The sequence below is a fragment of the Sturnira hondurensis genome, unplaced genomic scaffold (assembly GCF_014824575.4).
Source record: "Sturnira hondurensis isolate 20B ecotype Veracruz unplaced genomic scaffold, ASM1482457v3 Scaffold0022215, whole genome shotgun sequence".
In the NCBI taxonomy this organism is placed as follows: Eukaryota; Metazoa; Chordata; class Mammalia; order Chiroptera; family Phyllostomidae; genus Sturnira; species Sturnira hondurensis.
Window position 1 is genome coordinate 12,036,886 of NW_028094846.1, and position 18,430 is coordinate 12,055,315.

At 40.8% G+C, this 18,430-nt stretch overlaps 1 protein-coding gene across 3 annotated transcripts in view; it reads left to right on the forward strand.

Annotated features, from left to right (window-relative positions):
• RGL1 (ral guanine nucleotide dissociation stimulator like 1) overlaps nucleotides 1–18,430 on the forward strand; it is a 221,882-nt gene that overhangs the window by 52,740 nt on the left and 150,712 nt on the right. For all 3 annotated transcript variants that reach the window (XM_037035325.1, XM_037035324.1, XM_037035328.1), the window contains exon 2: nucleotides 11,169–11,332. In XM_037035325.1, the coding sequence (XP_036891220.1) occupies nucleotides 11,201–11,332 (132 nt within the window). In that variant the 5' untranslated portion in view covers nucleotides 11,169–11,200. The remainder of the gene's footprint in view (nucleotides 1–11,168; nucleotides 11,333–18,430) is intronic.

Consider the following 18,430-nt stretch of genomic DNA (forward strand, 5'->3'; position numbering starts at 1 on the left):
TTGGCCAGTTAAAGCTGGAGTCCACAGAATTGTGAAACACTCGAGTCTGTTACAGTCATGGGATTTACAGTCTTATCTCATTGTAACTGACGTAATCAGTGAGATTTTTATCGTCATGAAAATGCCAGCCATAAACTTTTAGTTTATTTTTTCTTCTGTTTCCCTTGCCCGAGAGGATATATCAGAAAAAATATTGCTATGAGAAATGTTTCAGATTTTACTGCCTATATCATAGACTGTCTTTACTCCATCATATGTTCTTGCCTCCTTTGTCAAATATTAATTAACCATAAATGTGTGGGTTTATTTCTGGGCTTTCTATTCTGTTCCATTGATCTGTATGTCTGTTTTTATGTCAGTACCATGCTGTTTTGATTACTGTGGCCTTATAGTATAGTTTGATATCAGGTAGCATAACTCCTCAAAATTTGTTATTCTTTCTTGAGATTGCTGTAGATATTCAGGGTCTTTTGGGGTTCCATATAAATTTTTGAAATATTTGTTTTAATTCTGGGAAATACACCATTGATATTTTGATAGGAATTGCATTGAGTCTGTAGATTGCTTTGGGTAGTGTGGACAATTTAATGATGATAATTCTTTGTATCTGTGAGCATGGCATTTGCTTCCACTTATTTATATCTTCTTCAGTATCTTATAATTTTCTGACTATAGGCATTTTACATCCTGAGTTAAATTTGTTCTTTGGTAATTTTTTTGGTGCAGTTGTAAATAAGATTATTTTCTTAGTTTCCCTTTATGATAATTCATTATTGGTATACAAAATGCAACTGGTTTTTGAATGTTTATTTAACATTCTGCTACTTTCCTGAAATCATTTGTCAGTTCTGGTAGTTTTTTTTTTTTTGGTGGAATATTTAGGGTTCTCTATATACAGTATTATGTAATCTACAAATAATGACAGTTTTACTTCTTCATTTTCAATTTTGATGCCTTTTATTTCTTCTCGTCTGATTGCTGTGGCTAGTACTTCCAGTACTATGTTGAATAAGAGTGGTGAAAGAGGACCTGCTTTCTTGTTCCCAGTCTTTAAAAAAATGCTTTTAGTTTTCACCTATTGAATATGATGTTGGCTGTGGGCTTTTATTATGCTAAAGTATGTTTTCTATATTCCCACTTTGCTGATAGTTTTTATTATAAATGGTTGCTGGATTTTATCAAATGCTTGTTTTTGCATCTATTAATCTACCATGTGATTTTATCCTTCATTTTGTTTATGTGGTGTATTGTATTTTTGATTTGCAGATATTGTACCAACCTTGTATTCCTGAAATAAATCCCATTTGATCATGGTGTATGATCTTTTTACTGTTTTGCTGGATCCAGTTTGCTAATATTTTATTGAGGATTTTACAATAGCGTCTATGTTCATCAGGGAGATTGGTCTACCATCAACAAAGTAAAACGACAGTCCACTGAATGAGAAAACATAGTCACCAATGATATACCTAATAAGGGGTTAATATCAAAAATTTATAAAGAATTTATAAAACTCAACACCCCAAAAAAGCCCAATCCTATTAAAAAATGGGCAAAAGCACCTGAAAAGACATCTCCCTAAAGAGGACACACAGATGGCCAATAGGCATGAAAAGATGCTCAGTGTCACAATAATCAGAGACATGCCTATTAAAACCACAATGAGATATTTCCTCACACCCATCAGAATGGCTATTATCAATAAGTCAAAAAGCAACAGGTGTTGGTGGGGTTGTGGGGGAAAGGAAACCCTCCTGGACTGTTGGTAGGAATGCAGATTGGTGCAGCCACTGTGGAAAACAGTACTGAGTTTCCTCAAAAAATTAAAAATCGAACTGTGTTATGATGCAGGGATTCCAGTTCTGGGAATATATCTGAAAAAAATCTGAGACACTAATTTGAAAGAATATATGCACCCCTATGTTCATTGTAGCATTATTTACAAAAGGCAAGGTTTGGAAGCAGCTCAAGGGTCCATCTGTGGATGAAGGGGTGAAAAAGTTGTTGGACGTTTACATGGTGGAATACTTATCAGCCACGGAAAGGAAGGAAATCTTACCTTGTGGGAAAGGGTGGATCGACCTGGAGAGCATTCTGCTAAGTGAAATAAAGCCAGTCTGAGAAAGAGAAGTACCATATGATCTCACTTATATGTGGAATCTAATGAACAAAATAAACTAAGACACAGAGTGGAAGCTTAGATCCACAGGACGAACTGAAAGCTTTCAGAAGGAGGGGGCTGGGAGGCTAGGTGAAAAAAGTGAAGCAATTAAGCAAAAAAAAAAAAAAAATCACCTCAAAGGCACAGACAACAGTATGGTGATTACCAGAGGGAGTGGGGGTTGGGGAAGGCTCCAGAGGGTAAAAGGCGGGAGGGGGGGGGCGGGGGGGGGCGCGGCAAACGCTGGTGGAAGGAGACTCGACTTTTTGTTGTGACCACACAGTATGATATGCAGATGATGTGTTATAGAATTCTGCCCTTGAAATGTATATAATTTTATTAACTAATGTCACCCCAATAAATTCAGTAACAATTTTAAAAAATGCAGGCCATAAAGAATTTAGCCCCTGAGAAGGGTGTCTCCCTTAGAATACTGGGGGACTCCGCGATCTCGACCTCTGCTCCCCACAGGTGTCCTCTTCCTCCCCCGCGTCTGTGCCGCAGCTTTGCTTCCAGGCTGCTCCGGCTGCGGCTGCGCAGAGACCAGGAAGGGAGCCCAGCTGCTTTCCTTGTGCTGGCACTGTGTGCTGAGCAGGACTCGCTGAGTAAAAGAGCAGCGTTTCTCCAGAGAGGTTCACGAGGGGAGTGCAAACCCAGTCTGGGTTGGTTTTTTTTTTTGAGTTATTATTAAAACCTCCTGCCAAATACTATCAGTGAGAGGGGAAAAAGTACACAAAGTCTGAAGTGCAATTGGACCAGCCTTTAAAAAAATAACAACTTGAATGGAGCAGGAATGTTTTTCACTTCTTTAATTTTCTACACTGAACAGGAGGCAGTTACACTCAGAAAGTCACTTCTCACTACAGCCTTGCTGCCTTGAGTGAGGCAGTACATAATTAAAATGCCTTTCAAAACGATTGCCCAATGACTGACATTTGTTCCAAGTACATCGTAGTGGTAAAGGCTTAATCTTTTACTCCAGTGAAGTTTTTTCCCAGTGGAAAGAAAATAAAATAATTTTTAAAAAAGAGGTGATTGAGCTTTTAAAAAAAATGGAAGCAATGAATTTCGGTGCAGTCTTGCTCCCAGAAAGCTGGCAGTCCAGCAGGGGAGACCAGAGTTAGGTGAGGAAAGCAAATAGACTAGACTGCTGCTGAGATTCCAAAGAGGGAGAAGTACGGAAGTTCTGATTACCGCCTGCTGCAGCGACGCATGCCGTCGCTTTAAATGCAGCCCACTTCTAGTATTGTTGTGCAAGGATTTGATGTGCCCCCTTTGCTGGGGCAAATACTGCCCAGGATTAGGAAACTGTCCACGCTGCAGCTTCCTGGCATCCTTTCCATCTGATTGATGTCCGTCTGCGTCTCGGTCTTTATCTGCACCCTGGACTCCTGGATGCCGGAGAGTGGCTTCCGTCCTGTTTTCAGGAGGAATTGACTGGTGAACTCACTCACATGCAGCCCCCACAATTGGGAAGGCGGTATTTTAAGACCTTCTTAGATGCCCCAATTTGTAAATACCACAGTTGCAATCACTGTCAGAGATGTCTATCACTGAACCAGATGTGGATGCCAAGGACTGGTGAGTATGCCAAACACCAGGTTTACAAAGCCTAACTGAATATGCAGGGACTACGCGTTGGAGAATTTTATGCTGTTCTTGAATACTCAAAATTCAAATGTTACATCCATGAATGCCAAGGGACTATTATCATATGTATTGTTTGTTCAACTTTTCAATAAGGCATGATGTGGGAATAAGCATGATATATGAAACAGAAATCACAGCATTGTTTCGAAGTGTCAATCCCTCAGCTCGACCGGAAAAATACTTACTTTCTACATTTGGGAATGCTTTGTTTTATAAATGTAGGGGGTCTTAGCAGTCTTATGATCTGTGTACTCGTATTAAAGATGACTTAGCTGAGGCCAAGGAAAGTGAGCTGGTTTGCCCAAGGAATACACGGAGAATTTACTGTAGCTTCATGATTTGAACCCAGCCTTCCGGCGGGGATTTCAGTGCTTTTTGTAGTGAGTTGTTCTGAACCTCTGAGTAAATGCAAAGACTGTTCTTGATGGATAGACTTTCAGGTGGAGGAGTTGAGGATAATAGGAGATGAGCACAAAAAAACCTGTCTTATCTAGATAGGACCCCAGCTCATTAAGAGGATGAGAGAATATAGGAGAAAAGAAATTGCAAAAATATCATTAGTCGCTGAAAGATACTGAAGAAGGGCAAATGTCAGGCATTTTCAAGATTAGGAGAAATCTGAGTTGAGTTAGAAAAAAATCTTCAGGCAGAAGTGAGAGTTTATGTGTGCTAAGAGAGTAAAGCAGAAATACTGTATTGTCAACATATATGGTGGAACCTGCTGGGGCAGAAGGAAAGTATGGACCTAACAGGTAATGACAGTAAACACCTAGTAGTTCTGGTAACGTTCAGAATATTAAACACTTTAAAAAATATATTTTATTGATTATACTATTACAGTTGTTCCATTTTTTTCTCCCCTTTATTTCCCTCCACCCTGTACCCCCCTCCCACCATCATTCCCCAACCTTAGTTCATGTCCATGGGTCGTACATATAAGTTCTTTGGCTTCTCCGTTTCCTGTACTGTTCTTAACCTCCCGCTGTCTATTTTGTACCTACCATTTATGCTTCTTATTCCCTGTACCTTTTACCCCATTGTCCCCCAAACCCTCCCTGCTGATAACCCTCCACGTGATCTCTGTTTCTATGAATCTGTTCTTCTAGTTGTTTGCTTAGTTCATTTTTGTTCTTGTTTTCGTTTTTTAGGTTTGGTTGTTGATAGTTGTGAGTTTGTTGTAATTTTACTGTTCGTATTTTTGATCTTCTTCTTCTTAGATAAGTCCCTTTAACATTTCATATAGTAAGGGCTTGGTGATGGTGAACTCCTTTAACTTGACATTATCTGAGAAGCACTTTATCTGCCTTTCCATTCTAAATGAAAGCTTTGCTAGATAGAGCACTCTTGGATGTAGGTCCTTGCCTTTCATGACTTCAATTACGTCTTTCCAGCCCCTTCTTGCTTGCAAGGTTTCTTTTGAGAAATCAGCAGATAGTCTATGGAACTCCTTTGTAGGTAACTGTCTCCTTTTTTCTTACTGCTTTTAAGATTCTCAACTCTTTAATCTTGGGTAACTTAATTATGATGTGTCTTAGTGTGTGCTTCCTTGGGTCCAATTTCTTTGGGACTCTGAGCTTCCTGGATTTCCTAGAAGTCTATTTCCTTTGCTAGATTGGAGGAGTCTCCTTTATTATGTTTTCAAATAGTGTTTTCAATTTCTTGCTCTTCCTGTTCTCCTTGTGTCACCCCTCTGATTCAGATGTTGGAACATTTAGAGTTGTCTCGGAGGTTCCTAAGTCTCTCCTCCTTTTTTTGAATTCTCATTTCTTCATTCTGTTCTGGTTTAATATTTACTTCTTCCTTCTGGTCCATACCTTGATTTGGTCCTGGTCTCCTTCCTGTCACTGTTGGTTCCCTGTACATTTTCCTTGATTTCACTTTTCATAGCTTTTACTTTTTCCTCTATTTTGCAACCATACTCAATCATTTTTGTGAGCGTCCTGATTACCAGTGTTTTGAATTCTGCATCTGATAGGTTGACTATCTCTTCATCACTTAGTTGTAATTTTCCTGGAGTTTTGATCTGTGCTTTCATTTGGGCCTTTGTGTGTGTGTGTGTGTGTTACCATGCTTGTTATGTGGTAAGGGGTGGAGCTTTAGTATTCACCAGGGCGGGGAAACTGTGTCTCTGTGTTGTGGTGCTGTAAGCGGGGGAGGGGTCCAAGAGGGAACAATGCCCCGTGTTCTGCTCTATGCTGGCTTTCAATCACTTCCACACTACCCACAAGCAAATTGGGCTCTTCTGATGCTGATTCCTGGATGGGTGGTTTTGTGTACGTTCTAGGTCCCTGTGAGTCTCTCCAATGAACTCTCCTGTGTGGCGAGGAGTTTATTCTGCTGCCTCAACCCCCATCGGTTTTTACAGCCAGAGGTTTGATGCTTTATTTGCCCTGCTGGAACCCTGGGTTGCGCGGTCTGTCTTGCTCCCCAGTTGTTCCTCCCGGTTATCCACACACAAATGTGGGACTGCCTGGTCCACCAGCTGCTGCCTTGCCTCAAGTCCTCTCCACCTGGCTGCCATCTCTGCCTCTCCTACTTGGTCTGGATGAATGTTCCTTCTTTAACTCCTTGGTTGTCTGACTTCTATACAGTTCAATTTTCTGGTAGTTCTGGTTATTTTTTGTTTCTAAATTTGTTGTTGTCCTATACTATTTATTGGTTGTGCAAGGAGATACAGTATATCTACCTATGTCTGCATCATGGCCTACTTTTTTTTTTTCTTTCAGAAGTTTGTAAAGAGAGGGAGAAGGAAAAGATAATGATTTGGAGGGCTGTCTCATACGTTTTTTACTATCAACAGAAGGAAAGTCAAATTTGGTAAAGAACAGATTGATTTCTCAAACTCCAGCATGGGGATTAATACAATACATGTAGATTTCAGTGAAATTGTGCTCTAGCACTTAATTTGAAGCTATGTTTCAAGAATATTAATGGGACTTATGGCTAATTTTTAAGCCAATGGCAAGCACTAATAATGCTAAAGTTTTGTGTTCCTCGAATGTCACTTAATAGGACTTTAACATTAGCCCCTGACACGGTGCTCATTTACTTTTGGTACTGAATGTCATTTAGGATGGGAAGCTGTCAACCGAGTCCTCTGTGATGACCATAGAACATGTTATGGCCATCGGTCAGTGATTATTTTTGAAAGAATGGGAGAAATGCTATTATTGTGTATTATACATATTGTGTCACAAGCATAGAGTGGTAAATATATTAAAAAGAAAATACACACCTTAATAGTATACATTTTAAAGATAAAAAATTCTTTAAGGAAGTACTTTTTCATTAATAATCATATCATTGTTTTGATTATTTATATAATCACAATCAAATTACTAGTTCCGCCAATTTCTGTTATCAGTTTCTATGAAGCACAAGCACCTTCCTTCCGTTCCATCAAACCTGCCTTCCTGGTTTGTATACTTCTCTCTTTCAGGTGGTAGAAGCAGTGGATAATCACGGTCCTTTTACACTAGAGAAAGAAAAACCAGTTCTCAAGCAATTGTATTTTAACCTTCGGAGCAAGACCTTGCTTCTCTGTTCTCTGGCTGGATGTGCCTTTATGTTCACATAGCGTCCTTTCTCCATGTCACCTCCAACTTAAGGACGATCCAGTGGTTTTTTTAAAAGATTCTACAGTGGGTATCGAGTGTTTTGTGTTTTTTTAAAATTTTTTTTCAAGATTTTACTTATTTGTCTTTAGAGGGGAAGGGAAGGAGAGAGGGAGAGAAATATCAATGTATGGTTGCCTCTTGTGTGTCCCCTGCTGGGAACTGGCCCGCAACCCAGGCATGTGCCCTGACTGGGAATCGAACTGCGGTTGTTTGGTTTCCCGGCCTGCACTCAATCCACTGAGCTACACCAGCCAGGGCAGGTACTGGGTGTTTTAGATCGACAGCTATTCAGAACTGATTCCCACAAGAGGTCCTAAGGCCTATGGTATTTTAGATCAGTTATTAAGTAGAACTGAAGAGTCTGCCTTTTAGATTTACAGTGGTTTCACCTTGCCTGGCGAAGGATCTTGTGTTGCTGGTACTTGTGTATAACTTGGCCTGTAAACCTTGACCATGTGTTTTAAGAAAAAAGGTAGTAGTTCAGCGCTAAGACATGCAGCATGTCAGAGGTAGAGACGGCCTACATATTCCTCCTGCCGCTAATAAAAAATGGCCCCAGTACATAGACTTCTAGGGAAGTAGACAGGAAACCTATATTGCGTGAATTGTTTAAAGAAGGTATGGAGTGACACTTCAGATTTGAAGAGGAAAAAGGTAGGTCAGTGGCAGGATGGGCTATATATGTGGGGCCCAGTGTGAAATGGGAAAGCAGGGCTCATTGCTCAATAATTAAGGATTTCAATGCAGTGACGACAGAACATTCAACCAAGCGTGGGGCTCTTCTGGGCCCCAGGCCCTGTGCGGTCACACTCACAGGTCACACTCACAAAGCCTGCCCTGGCCGGAAGTTGACATGAGGGTAAAAAAAAAGGGGTGGTCTGTATCCCCATGGTTCTCTCTGGCTTTCTATCCCACTCTCATCTATGAGAGAGATAGGACCATCTCTCAAGGGGACACTGTTGTGCCAGTGAGCTAAGATGCTGACACTTGAACTCTTGTCCCAGGGGCAGGGACCTAAGAGAGGGTTTGTGTTATACCAGTGCTGGGGTCGGGGTGAGGGTGAAAGGACTTGTGGACTGACCCAGGGCAAAGAGCATTCCTTGGGAACTCTACAACTTCTTAGCAGTGTATTCAAGCTACTTGTCTTCTCTGAATCTAATCTTTCACTTCTGTAAACTGGTGATAGCTTCCTTCCAGGGTTATTGTATGGATTAGAGATGACGTGGGAAATACCTAGCACCGTGGCTGGTGTGCAGTGGGAGCTCAATGTATGTTGCATAGATAGTCTTTTGTGAGTGAAGAGATGTGGTGGGTGAGAACGGGTGGAAGGGCCTCGTGTCTCAGATAGGGTGGAGGATCTCTTCAAGAGCCTCATGAAAGCTGGCTGCCTCTCTTCATCCATCTTTAGTTCTCCCAGGGCTTTGATGGTTGAAAACTCAGAATTGCATCTTCTTCCCAAACAGGATAAGGAACAATCTGTGGGAAGTCAGGACACAGCAGAGTTCAGTCTCCAACACTGACAATTTGCCAACTTTCACCCACACGGCAGGGATGAGAAGGCAGCTGTGGGCAGACCCTAGAGTAGGAGCCGTGGGGTCAGTGGGGCACATTAGGCTTAAAAATGTCCCATTGTTCACCCTGAGATTTTGTAGTTTGCCGATTTTATCCCGTTACATTTCCATGATGTACAAAGGACACAGCCAAACCGTTTAATGTAGTCTTCCCACTTCATTTGATTTATTATTTGTTGTTTATAGTATTATCTCCAGCAACAACAATGGAACTTCCTTCCCTACTAATCTGGCCTGTTTCCATTTTGCCTGTTTATTTGTATTTATTTATTTATTTTGGACGGAAACTGCGGAACCTCAGCGTGACTCTGCTTTGTTTATTTCCTTGTGTGTATGTGTCAGCATCATTTATTAGAATGTCAGAACTTTGGTGGTTAATTATAAAGTCTCTGTTTCCTGATTGGAAACAGAGTGGGAGTGTAGTGAGTGCTCCAGCTTTCTTCCAACTGCAAATGGGCTTTGGTTAGCAGCTTCCTCATCATTGTTCTGCAGGCGGGTGACTTGCTCTCCGTGGCTTACAGATGAAACATGTGAGTCAGGGAAGTAACTCGGCAGCACAAGACCCTTTTCTTGAATCCTCTGACTTACCCACACTGCCCGACTCAGCAATGTTGATTTCCACTTACTTTGATTTAGGCAGTAGTAGGTCAAGTGAGCAGAAGGCCTGCTTTTTGCAGACATGCTCAATTCCTCGAGGACGTGGGCATGAAAACTACTCTGTTGTTAAGTAATTACAGCTTGCAGTGTCCGCTGCTTAATAGTGTTTGATGAATGTTAGACTTGGCCCTTTCTTATGAAGAGCTTCCAGCCCACTAAGTCAATAAAGAAGTTAAAGAGAACAGATAACTTGACTTCTAAGTCTGTTATTTCAGTATATTACATTCTGTCCCATCATTTTCACCGCATCCTCATGGTTTACTGAATTAACCAATTCATCAAACATTTACTTAGTACTTATTCTGCACATGATGCCGTGTCTAGTGTCCAGATGCTGAAAAGACCAGACTGTGGACATCAAGTTGAGAGCAAATAAATCTAACAAAGTGTTGTAGTGACAGGATAGAAATCTGTCCAGGGTGTGTAAAGAGATGAACGAAGGAGGAGTTGTCATTCTCTTGGAAGCAGGGTGGAGGTCAGGTGTCATAAACAAAGGCCAAAGGTACTGGATGTAGTTGAGATGCGTAAGTACTTTCAAAAGGCTGACACGGAGTGGCTGAGAGGGCAGGATGGCATGGTGGGAGGAGGGAGGCGAGGAAGCCAGGTGCAAGGGATGTCACATGAAGGAGTTTGGGTTTTATTTTCTGGGAAGAGTGTCAGGTAGGTGGAGGTTCATTGCTAGATTTGCTTTTTAGACAAATTCCCCAGAGAAGGGTAGCTTCTCGGGGACTTGAATGGAGGTGAGGAGATTCCTTAGGACAGTATGGTGCATGATGTGATTCCGAATAAGCCTGTGGCGGATGGGAAGCCAGCAAGGAAGCAGACTTTATGGGCTAGATATCAATTTTTAAATATTGTCTTCACAGCAACTGCTGATGAAACTGGAGCTCAGGAAGTAACACTGCCGATGGGTAGCAAAGAGGACCTTCCACTGCAGTTCAGAAATGGGGCTAGTGTGGCATTTCGCACACTGTGCTGCAATACTCCATACTGTGATCACCTGGTTACAACCCTGGCCCTTTCTGCCCCGACACACTAAGCTTCTTAAGGTCAAGAGCGAAACTGCCACATTATCTGTGCATGCCCAGCACGACGTCTCGTACAGACAGGCCCTCAATAGCTGCTTGCTGCCGCAGCCAGTGCTTCTCCTACAAGCGAAATGCAAAAATATCGTGCAAGCTTCTCTTACGTCCACCTGTCCCCATCTTTCCTCCTGAAGGGACCAGAGCAGAGGGACAGGAAGACACAATAGGCAGAGAATGCTTTTCACTTAGCTTTAAAATTTATGTCACTTCAACTATCACCAAAACGTGTCTCTACCTCCAGAAGCCGGTGTTAAAATACCAGTAACAAATATTTAAAACATAAAAAGTGACCATAAAAGTTGGTGCTTCTGTGATACTGTCTCCAATGGTCTCATTATTCACAAATCAAACAAGATAATTGGCTTTCATGTCTCTTTCTATATTACTTGATGTATTCACCTGTATCTCACTTTCTTCTTCCACACAGGTTCGTAATGCCTCCCATCTGGCTCTTTCAGGATGGAGGGGCAGCCTGTGGGAGAGCCTACTCAAGCGGTGTCTAAATTCAAACCTTCCACCAAGGTGGAGAGTGCAGCACACTGGCTGGAGGAAGATCACGCTCGAATATGGGACGTTTTAAAGACCGAGGAGGTAAGACACCCTGAATAACACAGTTGGCGCAATGATGGGTGTTCTCAAACCTTGAGACTATGGATTCTTAGTGTGGCCAGTATCACTGGGCAGCTTGGAAAAGAGGAAGTCAGGGTTGTGCCCTTTGCACAGTAATAACCCAAAGGGATTCAGCCAAAGCAGGTAGCACCGCCAACTGGACCTTCCTTAGACTATACAAGTAGGCATTTTCCCTGTGGAAGCCTACCAAACCTAATTGGGAAACCAAATCATGGGGAGAAAGTTGGTCACTAAGGATTAATCATAACAGGTGGAATGATACAAATTCATTGCTTGATAGCTACGTGTATCAGTTAGGACTCTTTGGTTGCAAGGAGCATATCTGGACTCACTAATTAATGGATAGTGGGAAATTATTGGAGGACAGTGGGAGGCTCACAGAATTGATGAGTAGTTTGGAAAACTAGGCTTGAAAATGGGACAGGAACCAAGTCAGTAAGAATGGCCCAGGGCACTACCCCTGGTATAAATTCCGAGCTGCCTCCTGCCCTCTCCTTATTCTCACATTTCTCTGCTCAAGATGCAAAGCTGTGGGCAAGAGGGGCTCACTGCCAAGTTTAGTCACATGTACTTCCTTTCTATGAAGAAAGACGCTGTCATGAGAAGTTACTATACTCAAGCCTTCATTGCACTTGTGTTTAGAGTCCAAATCTCACTTTTTTTTTTACTTAAATGTTTCTAAGATTTTTCAGATTCGGCCACATTAATATATATATATATATATATATATATATATATATATATATAATAGTAATTCATTAATTTTCATTATGTTAATGGGAAGGTCAATTATTTACATCTTTTGCTATGATAAACAGTGCCACTATGAACATATTTATGATGTCTTGTGCCCCAGTATAAGAGTGTCCTATGTGTTAGAGTTTTTCTAGTTTAATACTTATTAGATGAATTTTTGAGTTACATATGTATAAGTTCTGTTTTACAAGTTATTGCCACATTGTTTTTCAAAGTGGTAAGAATTTATACTCCCACCAGTTGTGCATAAAGTTTTCCTTGATCCTTGTCAACTTTTGGAATTGTCAGATTTCTTAATTTTTCCAATCTACTTGCTATAAAATAGAATCTCATTCTTTGCTCATCAATTCTTTTTTCATTTTCATTCCATCTCAGATAATTTTGTTTTTTCCCTTAGAATCTCCTTTTCTAAGGCTCTCACTGTAGGAAAAGCCTTTTCTTTTTTGTTTGTTTGTTTGTTTGAAAATGCCTTTATTTTGAGCCTACTCTTAGAATGATAGTTTACATGGGTACAGAATTCTAGATTACTTTCAGCACATTGAAAATATTCCATTGTTTTCTGCCTTTCACTGTTTCTGTTGCAATTAGCTGAAAATGTAACTTCATTCCATAGAATATAATGCCTTTTCTCTAACTATTTAGATTTCCTTCACATTTTTGCTGCTTTGCAGTTTTATTCTTCTCTGTTTAAGTGTGAGTTTCTTTTTATTTAACCTTTTAGAATTCATAGGGCCTCCTAAATGTATGGATTTGCATCTTTCATTAGTCTGGAAACATCTCTGTAGTCTTTTCAAATAATTAATTACTCTTGCTTTATTTTCCTTCTGTATCTTCAGTAAGATTTATGTTTGCTTTCCTCACTCTTTGCTCATATTCCTTAAATTCTATTTGAGTTATTTTTTCCTCTCTATGTTGCCTTTTGATTAAATTTAGATATATCTTCCAATTTGTTAATTCTCTCTTCAATTGTGTTTACTCTGCCCTTTAATCAAGCAATGAGCCTTAAATTTCAATTGTATTTTTTACTTCCAGAAGTTCTGTTTCTTTTTAAATCTTCTGGTAGCTTTTTAGCTCATGCTTTCTATTCCTATTTTTATTTTTTAAGACTGTCAAGAACTGTGAAAGACTGGAGATTTTATGCAAGTTGCAGGTTAGCTTGCCACAGTTGTATAGATGCTGAAAGAAGACATGAGAGTCCTGTACCAGAGATAAAAGACTTTATTATTCACGGAAAAAGCAGTAGCCCGAGTGTCAGCACGTTTGTTCTGGTTCCCTGTATCCCAGTTCCTAGAGGAGAGGCACAGATAGCTGCCTGCACGGGAGACAATCGCTGACCTGGGGAAACGTCCCCTTTTTCAGTACATAGTGAGCAAGTGGGAGACGTTACCTCATCATTTAAGGTTACTTATTGCAAACACAGGCCTGAACAATGGTCTGGGTAGAGATCAGCCAGGCCTCGATTTTGGGGAATACAAAGCAAGACATGTAGGAACAAGAGAGACTCATGGAGGAGTGTTTCTCAACGATATTAGATATAATGGTTTTCTGTTCTGAATTGGCAATTCTAACAGCTATGAACTTTATTCTACTATCTGTTTTTTTCTGTTGGCTCTTGCACATGTTGTTCTCTTTCTTTGTGAGTGCATGGTTTTTGACTGTGGGTTACTGTGGAGGGGAAGCACAGATAAAATTTTGGTAGGCAGTCAAGAAGTGTTACAAAAAACAAAACTTTAGGTTGCATGGTTTGGCCAATGTTCTCTAAATGAAAGCTGACTTTGATGCTTATCTCTAGGTTCTGTGCTCATATAGGTTTTAACTTTTAAAACTTTTCAATGTTTTTGCCAGCTCATCAATATATTTTAAAAAGTATTTTAGTTTTATGTTTTAGATTATTTATTTATTTATTTATTTATTTTTACAGAGAGAGGAAGGGAGGGTGAAAGAGAGGGAGAGAAACATCAATGTGTGTTTGCTTCTCCTGCATCCCCCACCAGGGGTCTGGCCCACACCCTAGCCACGTGCCCTGGTTGGGAATTGAACCAGTGACCCTTGGGTTTTCAGGCCTGTGCTCAATTCACTGAGCCACACCAGCCAGGGCTGTTTTATTTTATCAAACATTTTTAAGTTATTTTTAGAGGGAGAGTTAATTAGGGTTTTCAGTTCATTACACTGCTGGAAAAGTTACTCTTATACTCTTCTGTGAATTATTTAAATAAAGTATGATCTTAAATTTTTAAAATATTTTTAAAACTTACTTAAAAATTATTTTATTTGGCCATCTAGATAAAGTTGAGTCTTTATTATTGTTGGCCAGATTTAGTTACGCATACCTTCTTATGTATGAATATTCATAACTGACTTAAAATTATATATAAATTTTGTGCAGTGCAAATCAGTTTGTCAAATACATTTGAAGTTAAAATATTTTATCTTCAATGTAGTGATTAATTTTTAACTATTATAAATGTACCCTTCAAATAGAAATATTTTGCAACAAATAACTACCTATCAATAATAACCTTAAATGTAAATGGATTAAATGCTCCAAGCAAAACACATAGAATAGCTGAATGGATAAGTAAGCATGCCCCACATATATGCTGCCTACAAGAGACCCATGTCAGGACAAAAGACCTACACAGACTGAAAGTGAAGGGCTGGAAACAAATTTCCCAAGCAAACAGACAGGAAAAAAAAAGCCAGGGTAGCAATACTCATATCAGACAAAATAGACTTCCAAAAAATGGACCTAAAGAGAGAGCCAGAAGTTCACTTCATAATATTCAAGGGAAGAATCCACCAAGAAGATATAAACATTGTAAATATATATTTACACCCAACCTAGGAGCAGCCAAATACATAAAGAGAATCTTGGAATACTTCAGGAAAGGTATTGACAGCAACACAATTAGAGTAGGAGACTTTAACACCCCCCTGTCAAAAATGGATAGATCTTCCAAACAAAATATCAACAAAGATATTGTGGCATTGAACAATGCCCTAGATAAAATGGACTTAACTGATATAGATAGAGCTCTTCATCCCAAAGAAGCTAAATACACATTCTTTTCAAATGCACATGGAACATTTTCAAAGATAGACCACATGATAGGCACAAAACAAGCTTCAGCAAATTCAAGAAAATTGAAGTCATATCAAGCACTTTTTCTGACTATAAGGGACTGAAACTAGAAACCAACCCCAAGGAAAAAACCCAGAATACCCAAAATCATGGAGACTGAATAGCACGCTATTAAACAATGAATGGGTCAAGAATGAGATCAAGGGAGAAGTCAAAACGTTTCTGGAAACAAATGAAAATGAACTCACAGCAACCCAAAACTTATGGGACACAGGGAAGGTAGTCCTGAGAGGGAAGTTCATAGCTATACAGGCCTACCTTAAAAAGAAACATTTCAAACAAACAACCTAATCCTACACCTGCAAGAACTTGAGCAACAACAACAAAGACAGCCCAGAGCTATAGAGGAAGGAAATAACCAAGATCAGAGCAGAATTGAATGACATAGAAACTAAAAGCACAATTCTAAGGACTCATTAGTCCAGGAGCTGATTCTTTGAAAAGATAAACAAAATTGACAAGCCTTTAAGCAGGCTCATCAAGAAAAAAGAGAGAGGACCCAAATAAACACAATCAGAAATGAAAGAGGAGAGATTACAAGTGACACCACAGAAATACAAAGGATTGTAAGAAATTACTATGAAGAACTGTATGCCAAGAAATTTGAAATCGTAGGTTAAATGGACAAATTTCTAGAAAAATATAATCTCCCAAAACTCAATGAAGAAGAAGCAGCAAGCCTGAACATACCAGTAGCAGCAGACAAAATTGAATCAAAAAACTCCAGACACACAAAAGCACTGGACCAGATGGTTTCACAGGAGAATTCTACAAAGCATTTAATGAAGAGCTAACCCCTATCCTTCACAGACTATTCCAAAAAATCTAAAATGATGGAAGACTCCCAAACTCTTTTTAGGAAGCCAGCATCATCCTAATGCCATAACCAGATAAAGACACAACAAAGAAAAAAAAAACTTCAGGCCAATATCACTGATGAACATAGACGCTAAAATCCTCAACAAAATATTGGCAAACCACATCCAACAATATGCTAAAAAGATCATACCCCATGACCAGGTGGGATTTATCCCAGGGATGCAAGGATGGTTCAGTATTCACAAATCAGTAAATGTAATACATCACATAAATAATTTTTAAATTATAAATAATACCTGCATGTAATCGAAAAGAATGAAACCTTTATAGAATAGTCAAGTAGTAAAAATGAATGTCTTTTTAAAATCTCAGTATCTTTTAATTTTTAAAGTGAGCAAGGGAGTAGTGAGGAGATTACACATGTTTTAGTGGTGATAAAAATGTTCTATCTTTTTGCTCTGGCTGGTGTGGCTCAGTGGATTGAGTGCCAGCCTGTAACCAAGGGTCACCGGTTCAGTTCCCAGTCAGGGCACGTGCCTGGGTTGCAGGCCAGGTCTCCAGTTGGGGGCGTGTGAGAGGGAAGTGATTGATGTATCTCTCGCCCATTTATGTTTCTCTCCCTCTCTTTCTCCTTCCTTTCCCCTTTCTGTGAAAATGAGTAAATAAAATCTTAAGTAAAAAAAGAAATTCTGTCTTTTGACTGTCAGGTGGTTACACGGGTGTACATACATTAAAACGGACACATTTTATTAGATGTCAGTTATGCCTCAATAAAGTCGATCTTAAAGAACGGGCATGGGGTAGGGGAACAGAGTTGGATAAGTCAGTAACTGCAGCCCAGCGTGACGAGTGCTTCCGTGGCTGTGCGTGCAGGTGTCCCGGGGGCCTCTGGCGTGGCGCTGGAGTCCAGCAGGGTGTGCGTGTGGAGGTGCGGGTGGCAGGAAGGAAGACTTCCCCTCCAGGTGACACGAGTTCACTTTTAGAGGAAACGTAGAAATTAGTAGAGCAAATGGGATCGTAGAAGGGGGTCGGAGCGAGCATTCCCAGAAGATGGGCAGCTGGAATGGGCAGTGTGAGGGCAGGTGGGCAACTGGGATGGGGCAGTCCCAGCAGGTGGAGCGGCCATGGGAGGAGGGGAACGGCCAGAGGCGGAGCCGAGAGGACCAGGCGATTTAAAGCCTAATGGGCCTCACCCAGAAATTCAGAGATTAGCCTGGGGGCCTTGTGGCGGGGGCGGGGGGCGGGGGCGGGGTCCACGAAGGGCTTGCGGTAAGGGTGGGGGCCTGGTCGGATTCGCGTTTTAGAAACGCTGCTCTGTCAGACGTGTGAAGGATGGCAGGAACACTTCCAAACTGCCCTGGTCCACTGCGGTGTCTCTCTCTCCTCTGTCCATACCATGCTGGTCAATGCTCAGCTGGAGGTTCCGTGGGGTTACTCTGTTGTTCGTGATGGGAGTTCTCTCTCGGGCTGCAGTGTCTGCCCTTGAGACCATGTCCATTAGTTTCATTGCCCTTCACTTACTAACCCTGAAGCAGTATGTCAATACCACTGAACACAGGTTGAAATAAATATCTGATCATTGAGTCATGAATCATTTTCATAGTAATTATGTAATCGTACTTTCACGGTAACATGTCGATTTTCTAAATTGTAACACCAACCAAAACATTGCCACCTCCAGGTACCAAGGTGACTCACTCGGGCCCCCACTGGAGAGCACTAAGTGGGGGTGATTGTTGCTGATTGAATCTGCACTGAGTCATCCACAATGCACCGCACTTCTCTGCGTCCAGCGTTTTCCATTCGTAAGAACACTGCCAAGATAAGCAATGTTCTCCGTGGCTAGGGGACAGGGATAGCTCTGTGTAACATGAAACTAGTGAATGGGGACCGGACATATGACCTCCTCCTCTCTCTCCAGCTCAGCCGCGGGCCCCACGCTGTAACATCCCATTCTTGGAGGAGGAAATAGTGATGTGCTCATTGTGCGTGCTTTGGGGATGAAATCATGCTCATCCGAGGCATAGGAAGAGGGAGAATTTAAAAAAATGGCATGACAGTTTGGACAAGCAGTGGGAGTGTATTGTATTAGTCTTTGAAGAGTCAGCTCTCCGTGAGTTTGAAGGCTGTGGTTTGGTAACACCAGGGCTTTTCTTTGTGATTCTGAATGCATTTCTTTTTCTCTCTGCCACAAACTTCAATATGAGGCAAAAGGATAGAAATGTTCTGCCTTGTAAGTTATTAATATATAAAAGTGCTTTGAAGTATTTTTACTGAGATGAGTTGACATATCTCCAGCAATGAGTAATGGAGTATTAAGGCTAAATAGTATTCATCTGGGG